This window comes from Sander lucioperca, chromosome 8, assembly GCF_008315115.2.
Source record: "Sander lucioperca isolate FBNREF2018 chromosome 8, SLUC_FBN_1.2, whole genome shotgun sequence".
In the NCBI taxonomy this organism is placed as follows: domain Eukaryota; kingdom Metazoa; phylum Chordata; class Actinopteri; order Perciformes; family Percidae; genus Sander; species Sander lucioperca.
In genome coordinates, this window is record NC_050180.1 from 12,387,339 (window position 1) to 12,397,934 (window position 10,596).

At 37.1% G+C, this 10,596-nt stretch overlaps 1 protein-coding gene across 1 annotated transcript; it reads left to right on the top strand.

Moving 5' to 3' along the window:
- Positions 1–1,003: 1,003 nt before the first annotated feature.
- On the top strand, positions 1,004–8,410 carry LOC116037693 (pyridoxal kinase-like). Its single transcript, XM_031281658.2, has 11 exons — positions 1,004–1,284; positions 2,377–2,431; positions 4,852–4,956; positions 5,352–5,435; positions 5,873–5,907; positions 6,254–6,339; positions 6,559–6,604; positions 6,704–6,815; positions 6,973–7,109; positions 7,232–7,298; positions 7,771–8,410. Exons 1-11 carry the CDS (start codon positions 1,204–1,206, stop codon positions 7,896–7,898), a joined length of 936 nt encoding a protein of 311 aa, XP_031137518.1. The 5' UTR covers positions 1,004–1,203; the 3' UTR covers positions 7,899–8,410.
- The last annotated feature ends 2,186 nt before the right edge of the window (positions 8,411–10,596 follow it).

Genomic DNA, 10,596 nt, shown 5'->3' on the forward strand with positions numbered 1-10,596 from the left:
ACTGAATACAACCAACAATGACACCAAACCATTTTCTAATCATTGTTTGCCAAATTCTTTTAGGTGTGGACTATTTTACATAGACTGCCAAAACTCACTATTAAACAAATTGTTTACATGTGCACAGGTCTACTACTAAATGTGATGACACCCATATATGGTGCTACAGGATGAATTTAAATGGTCATAACTCGGAGGTCATGAGTCTGACAAACGTTTTTGTGTTTGCGCAATCCATCCTCATACGAAAGTTCTGCAGTCCAGCTTTAATATAACAGGTCATGGGCAAAAGTCACGCAGATCCTGATGCAGATTTAAAGAATCAAAACTTTTTATTATTATTAAAATAGCTAATTTAGAGCAGAGCACGACCTTGACAGAAGTGTGTGCTCTCTTAGCACTTAATTGGTTATATTTTGTTGGTGATGTATTAGTTGTATGTAGACATGAAGGTCTGAAAATTTGATTGTGAAAATCATCTGAATTGGTTTTCTTTGCAGTTTGAAAATGTATGTGCTGTATTCTGAATATGGTAGGCTATATATTTGGCTAATTAACTATGTTTTCTAATGGGACAGTTAGATTTACATTTAAAAATTCATTTATTCAACACTGGGAATACGCAGAACTAAAAAGACTGTAACTTTGGAAGCTATGGACTTGATTTGTATAACAGAATGCTGAAGCCTCATATCAACTTCAGATGAACTGTGGGATGTATTTTTGCACAGAGGTAGAACTGTGGATTTTGTCCCCCATCACATGAATTGAAAACGCGTGAGGACGGGATCTCTTAAAGTGCAGTATGAACAGAAGGAATTATTACAGCAAGTAAATCCTGTTGCAATGTTCATATAGGCCCTGGATATTATTTTAAGACAAAAATTGTGAACCTATCCTTTAACTACCTGAAAGCTAAAGTAAACGTTTTTATATTTTGTTAGGAAGCTGGTGTCTCCCACATTCCTCATGAGCCTGTAAATGCACCAGTTTAGGTGTCCTTGTAGCTGCCTGAAGAAAAACTAAATGTCACTAGCACTAGCAGCGGCGCCGCTTCTGCCCTTCAATGCTGGAGTTTTTGCTCACATGCTAGCTAATTGTCACCGTGTCAGAGCGCGTACACGTTTTTAATGCAGCTTTAAGATCGGTTACGTCTATTGTCTCTGTTGGTTGTTTTTAAACGCAGTCGTTGTAATTTCGGTAATGGAGTGTCGTGTGTTGTCCATTCAGAGTCATGTTGTCAGGGGATACGTTGGGAACAAGTCGGCAACATTCCCGCTGCAGGTAAGAACTGGATCTTAACGTTACAGACACAGAGACGTCTCAGCTGAGGCAACATAGTGGAGAAAACAGCATAAAACGGAAGGAAAAATATATAGGGAATGGATTTCGTATACAGCGTGACTTCTGATTTGTTAAAGGAGTCTTGCGTATATTGTAATGTTGTATGAGGAACCTTTCACGTGCTGCAGAAAAATCATAGGCCGATTTCCAATGTTTAGACTTTACCACCTAGCTTAAAAGATAATGGCTGTAAAATAAAAACAATACTGAAATATCCCTAAACTCAATGAAAAAACTGATCTAAATATGAGCCACTTTTCAAGTTTGAGAATGATTTAGAGCCCGGTAGCAAGCAGTGCAAACCAATTGTAAAAGTTGGAGCTTTGTTTTAGCTCTATGTTTTTTCTTGGTGTATTGAATTTAATGTCCCAGAGGACAGTGCTGCTGCTGTTGTTTTTTAAAGGTTTGCACTCATGCTAGTGATAGTTTTTCCCCATGCAGAAGGCCATATTAAAGCACCATACCATTGTTTCAGAAATACCATTTTACATTATAACTGTCATATTTTAAAAAAGCACTTTGAAGTCTTTAAGATGTTTTAATTTGATTTCCCACTCTAGACAAACATGTCTGAGACTTACAAAAGCTAGTTAGTAAATCCATTATAGTGAATATCATGTTTGCATTCAAATTATGTCAGTGTTTCTTGGATGGAATTGATTGAACTGGAACTTTTGCATTGTATAACCATGCAGAGACAACACAAGTTAAACAGTATCCATTTTATGGTCCTTATCTCAAACAAGTTTCCTGCAAAAGCTTTGCAGGATATTACTTTCAGACAGTCCACAGAAATGGCCACTTATTTTTTAGTGCAGCAGAAAGCATTCAGAAACTTAAGCATTATATACTGTAACATAATGTGATTCATATAATGTACTAAAACTGACCTCAGTCCTTTCAATGATAACAAAAGACAGTGGGACACATTAATGAATCACCATGCTGTTCCCACAGTACAGTGACATTCAGAGGCTTCTTTAGACCTCATTGTTCTTTGTTTTAACAGCTGCTTCATTTCTCTTTTCTCAGGTGCTGGGCTTTGAAGTGGACTCTATCAACTCTGTGCAGTTCTCCAATCACACAGGTTGGCTGTGTGCTTTTAAATTTCCCCGTATGAAAAAAAACGAGTGACTTGTATTCAGTTTCACAAAGCATATTAAGTAATTTCCCACTTTCTTAACAACTTGACCCTTCCCTTTTATTCAAATATGAAGCTATGTGTTTTGTTATCACTGTTGTAGTACAATAGTTGGGAATGCATTAAGTCTTTAGTCAAAAACTATTAAATTGTGATCCATGTGGTGTCATATAGTATCTTAGAGGATCTTTTGTGTAGACCGTATCAGTGGTTTTGATTGCATCTTGTGCTCTACCAGCACACACAAAAGACCTCCAGCCCATAACAATGCATGTTTCAAAACATTCAAAAACTGACTTTGTAAATGATTTATTGAGTACGTATTTGTTAAGGAAACACACAACATGTCTGAGTAAAAAAACACTGAACACTGTTTTAAAGGGTTAGTTCACCAAAGTCACACAATAACTAGTCTTGCGTAGCCAGACCTAGCTCCACAGCACTGTGTCAGCACTAGAGAAAGGTCTTGAAGCACCCATTATCATTCTGCTAAATGGAAAAAATGCTCTGCCTTGTTTGTCACAATGAAATCAATCACAATCGTCTTGGGTGGCGGTGCCCTTGCAAAATAGATAGCAGAGATCGAAGAAGGGGAGGAAAATTCCAGCCAAAATAGTTGTAAAATGGCAGGCTTATACCCACAGTATTCATCCGGTGAGTCAGACTACACAATAACACAAACAAGCTAACCGATCGAGGCAGCCATAGACAAGCAACTCCCGTGTTCTGCGAGGTCAAATCGCTGTTTTGTCAAAGGAGTCTGGTGGCTTTGAAGAGAACATAGATCAATAAACTGGCTTCGGTTCCCCATCTAAAAGGTCTGACTGATAGCAAGGTAAAGCGGTGAAAATATTCTAAATATAGCATACACTTAAACTGATAGTAACTTTTTAAGGATGTCCTTTTTTTAGGTGGCTAAAAATATATTTTTTGCTGCTGCCTCCCTCCACAGCAGTACATAGCATAGCTTCCGTGTTGGTACTCCTGCCTGTTTCTCCAAACTGGGGGTGTGCCGACGGCCATACACTGTAGGTAATACACTGACTATGGAAAAGTACCTCATACGACCCCACATTAGTATCCAAACTATCCTTTTGAGTGACACTCCCACACCGCCGCACAACCCTGCGCTAATCGCCTGATTTGGTGTGAATACATCCTTTGAGGATGATTGCACATTGGATTTTTCACCCTACATTTCCCTAGATTCTTTTCAGTCAGTTGCTCTAAATACACTTTTATTAGGTGATCTGACTGAGAGCAAGTAAAATTGGACTGTAAGCAGAAAATAAAGTCAGCAAACGAACCGGCCCAGTAATGTCACACGTCATGTTACACAACAATATCTAAAGTTTGCTGTAAGGCTGTAACAGCAACAACTCTTAGTAAATTGAAATGAGCAAGGGTGTGTTTTATTGCTCGTCAATTCAATATTTAATTTGAAAGAGGAAAAATACGATACAGTATATGCTTCACTATAGTCATTTTGTGCAATGGGGCAGTTAAACTGATTATCCATTATGGGAAAAACTGAATGTCTTAAATTGAAACTTGTTGGCTGAAACACCTGCAGAGAGGACAGGATTATAATCTGGGGTTCATGTGCCAAAGTATTTGAAGAATGTGCTTTCACCACAGGGGCAGGAGATATTTGCACCACTTAAATTAATAGAAACATCTGAAGAAACTGGTCAGCATGAAGAAAATTACACAATTTGTGTAGACTCAAATCCTACTTCTAGTTTACACTAGTAGGTGTAAACAACATTAATATTCAGAAATGCTTACTTTCATTAGAGGCATTGATGCACACATTCGTTCCCCTCCAACAAGTTTTCTGTTAAGTCCTCCCTGCAGGAGGTGCTCTCGCAGGCTCAGGGTCAGGTTTGTGCTCCCCGTGAACAGTATGAATATACCAAAAGTGTGTTTGTGTGTCCATTCTGTGTCCATTCATTTGCAGTCAGAACAGCTTTTTAAGGTTTATTCCAGGTCAGTGGTGAAAGAGGGACAAAGAAAGGGGGAGGCTGGCAGCTAGGGTACAGGCATCCCATTCAGTCAGTGTGGAGGCCCCTGTTTGGCCCTGGGCACCACAGAGGAGAGGGACCTCCGCAGAGGGAGTGGGGGGGATGGGAAGACAGAGCAAAGAGGAGAAAAACAACTCTGTTACTAGTTACACTAATTGTTTCGATTGATTCACAGCAGGGCTTATACAACGTTACAATGTTTTTTTCTTAGTTTATGTAGTGTAAAGTTTGTTTCATGGTTTCCCACGATCTTAAAACATCTTGATTTTTATTTTCCAAATTCAAAGTCAATGTCTTGTTGTTATGTAATTTTGAACCTCCGTTCTCCCTCTTGAATCCTAGGCTATGCCCATTGGAAAGGGCAAGTGCTGACAGCAGAGGAGCTAAATGAGCTATATGAGGGCATTAAGCTCAATAAGGTGAACCATTATGACTACATCCTCACAGGTGAGTCCAAACAGTGTATCCCTGTAGAGGAAAGAAATGTGGATCCCGAGCAGCTACATTGTACAACAGCTTTGTTTTGCTCTTAGTAGAAGAGATACTAAATTCTCCTCCAACAGCAGCCTCAGCAGGACAGACATTCAATGCAGCCACACTATACTGCTGCATTTTGAATGAAGGGGCACGTTTTCCCCCCAAAGTTATCGATGTACAGACACCAGTGCACCTGCATTTCTTTAACTTGCTCACTTTTTCAAATTTGACCATTAGTTTCAATGGGCTACCATAGATGGATTGATAGACTTTGATCAGTAGTTGGAGTACTTTGAGAGGGAACAGCAAAGTAAAACAGACTTATAGAAGATCATTTTGTCTTCATCATACTTTGTACCCCCAAGGGTACAGCAGAGACACATCCTTCCTGGAGATGGTGGTCGACATTATTAAGGAGCTGAAGGAGGCCAATCCCAGCCTGGTGTATGGTGAGTGTACATTGTTACATTTCAAATTTCAATAACCACTATTGGTTAGTTGAATCGATCTGTTGATGGACAGAAATATTATGATAATCAATCGATCTATTTTAATAATCGATCAATCGTTTCAAGCTAAAGTGTTAAATATTTCATAGTTCCAGCTTTTCAGTTGTGAGAATTTGCTGCTTTTCTTTGTATCAAGTGATGTAAACTACATATCTGTGCGTTTTCAACTGTTGGTCAGACCAAATGAATACATTGATAACATCAGCTTGGACTTTTTTCTCATTCATTTCTGACATGTTACAGTTGATCTGTTAATCGATAAAATAATCAGCAGCTTATTCTATAATGAAAATAATCATTACTTACAGGCCTAACAGAGTGTAAATTTAGTTCTTAACGTAAGTCCAAAGGTTAATTTTGAGTCTCCCCCCCCACAGTTTGTGATCCAGTTATGGGTGACCACGGTGCTATGGTAAGCATCTTACAGTGAATTCCCCTTTTTCTTCTTCCAAACTATACAGTTGATGAAGGTTTACTGTACTACTGTATACTATTTTTGTACTTGTCCTGCACGCCATTCAAAATGTTAACTTTCAAAATGTTAACTTTCAAAGAACTATATACATTTTGATTTATATAATATTTTGTCTTTACAACTAATTGTTGCAAAGGAATCTTATTTCTTCCATTCTTATTGTTATTATGTTTTTTCACTTTGGGAAATCCATAATTTTGAAAAAGTAGGTCTCACTAGTAGTGCAAGGAAAACCAGGTTAAAAAACATGGAAACGATAGCTTGTTATTGCTGTTTGTTTCAGTACGTTCCAGAGTACCTGCTGCCCGTCTACAGGGACAAAGTAGTGCCTTTGGCTGACATCCTCACCCCCAACCAGTTTGAGGCAGAGTAAGTGCACTTCCAATGATCATAAACAATGTTAATAGTACACAGAGCAACATCGTTTGAAAAACATCCATAAAAGCTAGCTGTGAAAATGAATTGGGGGATGATAACTAATTTTGCATTATTGGCTAATAGGGAGAAATATTAGATGAGTCATTGATCATTACTTGATACAGGTAAATACTTATTGGTACATCTGTGACTACTGGCTTTTTTACACAGGCTATTAACTGGGAGGAAAATCACCACAGAGGAAGATGCTGTCGAGGTGAGTATCAAACATATTTCTCACTATGCTGTATCTAGTTTGGTTTGTGACTCCAAAAAGTACAAAGCTTAATAAAAAGGGACCCCTCCTACTTTCCAGGTGATGGACTTGCTTCATAAAATGGGCCCAAAGACCGTGGTCCTCACTAGTTCAGACCTGCCCTCAAAACGTGGGGACCAGTTCCTGGTGGCCCTCGGGAGCCAAACAATAGGTGAAGTACCAGACCAACTTTCTCCAGTCAACTTACTTCTGTTTATTAGACATTTAGGATTTTACTCTTTATTTGGGTTTTTAATTTTTGATGGACTTTCTGGAGAACTTTTGCCCCTGACAGTTTTTAATATCACCATCCTGTGTCCTCACTGTAGTGAAACCAGATGGGACCAACACCAGTCAGAAAATCTGCATAGACATCCCCAAAGTAGATGCTGTATTTGTGGGGACAGGAGACCTGTTTGCTGCCTTGTTGCTAGCCTGGACTCACCATCACCCCAAAGACCTGAAGGTCGGTAGCACACTTGACTTTTCAATCAAAAAGCTGATGAAATATGGTCTAATTATGTTGCTACACTGTTTAATAAATTAATCCCAACTATTGTAACCTTGTCTCTCTTCTGTTTTTCATAGGCTGCCTGTGAAAAGACTGTTTCAGTCATGCACCATGTCATTAAGAGGACCATTACTTATGCCCATGGTAGGGATTGTGTGTGTTTATTGACTTCTGTTTTTCATGTGGTCTCTCTACTTTATCTTGAAGTCATTTACTGGACATAAAGGAACACTGTTTGCTTCCTTCCTTCTGCTGTTAGTCAATTGTAATATGTCAACCAGTAGTGTGCCTTATGTAGAGACCACTAGCATTATCTTAAAAAAACAATTGTCGAGACACATATCTCAGTTGATTACATTACTCTACATACCATAGTTTGCCATCTCACAGATTTGGGTTTGCCATTGTTAGGTATTGAGTAAAAGTAAATTACATGTAGAAGGAGGCACACAAGTAATGTCATAACTGTTGCTCCTATAACTACATGTACAAAGCCACAAGAGGATTAACAGCCTTAGCATTCTGATACAAGAATGACCCTTTTATTGCTAGGTTGACCAGTAAGCCAAAGTCCAAAAACCTGGTGTTCTCTTAAAACTACTTTTTTTTCTTTCAGAGCTGGCTGGACCTGGGAAAAGGCCCAGTCCTGCACAACTGGAGCTGAGGATGGTTCAGAGCAAAGCTGACATTGAGAATCCTGCCATTGTAGTGGAAGCTAAGGTTTTACAAAAGTCTTCACACTGAAGACCGTAACGTTATCGTGAACATTCACATCGTGCTGGTACAAATCGGCTTCAAATGTGGCCGGGCCGCCAGACACATGTAGGGTTTTCACATCAAAGACTGTCACGTGTCTCTGCCTTACAGAATCTAAGGGAGTACAACTAAGTATGTTCTCATGAGCAGGGTCTGCAGGATTTGTTGTATGTACATTCTGCTCACAGACACACTGGAATCACTGCCATATTCGTCTGTACTATGGCCTGTATAGACATCATCTGCCATTCAAAAGAAAAAAAAAAGACATTAGCCAGTTAGGTTTAGGTTTAAAGATAGTGTAGTGTACTTGAATCCTCCTTAACATGGTAAAAATGATTTCTGGCTATAAAACAACTCCTCAATTATGCTGAATAGACGCAAGCATGACCATGCCTCTACTTGTTTTGGCTATGATCGTAAATAAAGACTAGTCACGTACTGATTTAGGCCACAAGTAACACAATACAAAAGCAAAGGGGTTAACAGCTTATGGTGAAAATATATATATATATATATATATATATATATATATATATATTATATATAATATATATATATATATATATATATATATATATATATAATAAATAAATATATATATATATATATATATATATATATAATAAATAAATATATATATATATATATATATATACATATAATAAATAAATATATATATATATATATATATATATATATATAATATTTCTTAACAGTGATGCCAGATTCACAGAGCATTTTATAGCATTGTGAGTTTTCTGAAATGACTAATAAAAATGTATGAATGCATGCAGTGTGCTTAAAATGCATTTCGGTGTTTTGTCATGCACTTTAAGTTAAGTGTAATCACCTTATACATCTAGATTGGATGCATTATACGTGCTGAAATGTGTATTGTGACTCCCACAAAATGTCAAACATGTTATGCAATTAGTATGTAGTCTATACAGTTCCTTTACCCCAATTTGTTTCACTTCAATTGTAACTTAATTATAATCATGAGAATAGTTGATGTCTAAAATTGTTCTTTTAATCAATTTTCTGAAACAGTTTTCCACCTCCTTTTTTAATTATACATTGATGTCTTGAACTAGCAGATGTATAACATGTTAGATCCATGTCTTAAGCATCTCAAATTGAGGTATTTGCACAGATAATCTTTATATATTTACTAATGATCATTGTTTTCATTTTTGACTGTTGTCATATCTCAACAAAAGAGTCAGTATGAGAGACCATGCTGTATAATAGCCTTAAAGGGGTAAAGAAGAAAAACATTGGTTGTCAATGTTTTTCTCAACCAATGTAATAGTTGATCCTCACACATAATGTTAGAAAGTCAAGTGCCAAACCTTGAGCTGCTGCTCTTACAGAGCAATATAAGAATATACATAATAAATGATTCATATTTTACTGAAACTGTTTTAATTTATTTTTTGTATTGCTATGTTGTTTTTTTATCTTTATTTTACCAGGAATTTTCCCATTGAGACTCAGTCTCTTTTACAAGGGAGTCCTGGCCAAGACAGCAGCATAAAAAGTTTAAACATAAAAACAAACAAACGACGATTTCAAGATGTCTTTTTACTGATACTTTGTTTCTTTACGTCTATTAACTCTAAACTAAAGCCACTGTTCTACAAAGTGTAGTACTGACCTGATGTTAAGTGAAACATTATTCACTTAAATACTTATGGACATTTTAACCTTCATATATACATATATACTGTAGATTACTACTAAATTTGACCTTTTTTTTTTTCAATAAACTACTTAAGAATGATTGAGGCATTTGATTTTCATGTATTGCATATCAGAATAGATGCTTTTAATTTGAAAGCATAAGGGAATAAAAGCAACAAATAAAGAAGACAGTCCACTTCCAAGTGCTTCCTATATTGTGTGATTAGGGCCAGGTGACTGCTCTGTTTTGCCAACACTAATCCACAGTTGAATAGCCAGCATTAACCCAAATAACCAGACAGGCCAATATGTCTGCCCAACTGCAACCTGAATACAGTAAGCAAGAATACAGGTAGAAGTACACCTTATTTCTGGGCACCTAATCCTAAAACCTATAACAAACTAGGTTCTGTTGTAAAAGAGAAGGGACAAATTTGTTATAGTGACTGGTTCATGTTTGAGACATTATAGTCCAGCAAGATAAAATACCATATGTTAACAACAGACATAAGCTACCAGATTGTCACACAAAAGGCCTAAGGGCTTATGTGTACAAGTTCCTGATCCCTCAGCATGTCTCACCTCCAATTTATACTGCAGCTATGCAAAAACACCAGCAGAGGGCTTAAAAGGTCTAAAGTTGATCAAACATGAATACCCATTCAGGGATTTAAATTACATTATTGACATGTCAGTGGCTGTGTAAGGTTGAGATTTGGGAGGAAAATGGCTGGTAAAAAGTTAATGCCATTGTGCACCATTACACATGTAAGGTCAGGAAAATTGGAATTTTCAGACATTGGGTGTTTAATAAAAAGTGCAATTAAAGGCTAAATGTTTTAGAATGATTTAATCTGTAGCGCAACAGAAGTAACTGACCGCCACAAGCTATTGTTAAATGTAGGCTATGTTTCAGATAATGCAATGTTACTTGGATGGATAACATGCAATTTATTTTGTTACATGTTTTGGATACTGTGGATTTAATTTGTCTTTTTGA

Coding starts and splice junctions, on each gene's coding strand:
- LOC116037693 (XM_031281658.2), top strand. CDS start 1,204: ATGGAGTGTCGTGTGTTGTCCATTCAGAGTCATGTTGTCAGGGGATAC. Junction 5,908..6,253: donor TGGGTGACCACGGTGCTATG/GTAAGCATCTTA, acceptor TGTTTGTTTCAG/TACGTTCCAGAGTACCTGCT. Junction 7,110..7,231: donor ATCACCCCAAAGACCTGAAG/GTCGGTAGCACA, acceptor TGTTTTTCATAG/GCTGCCTGTGAAAAGACTGT.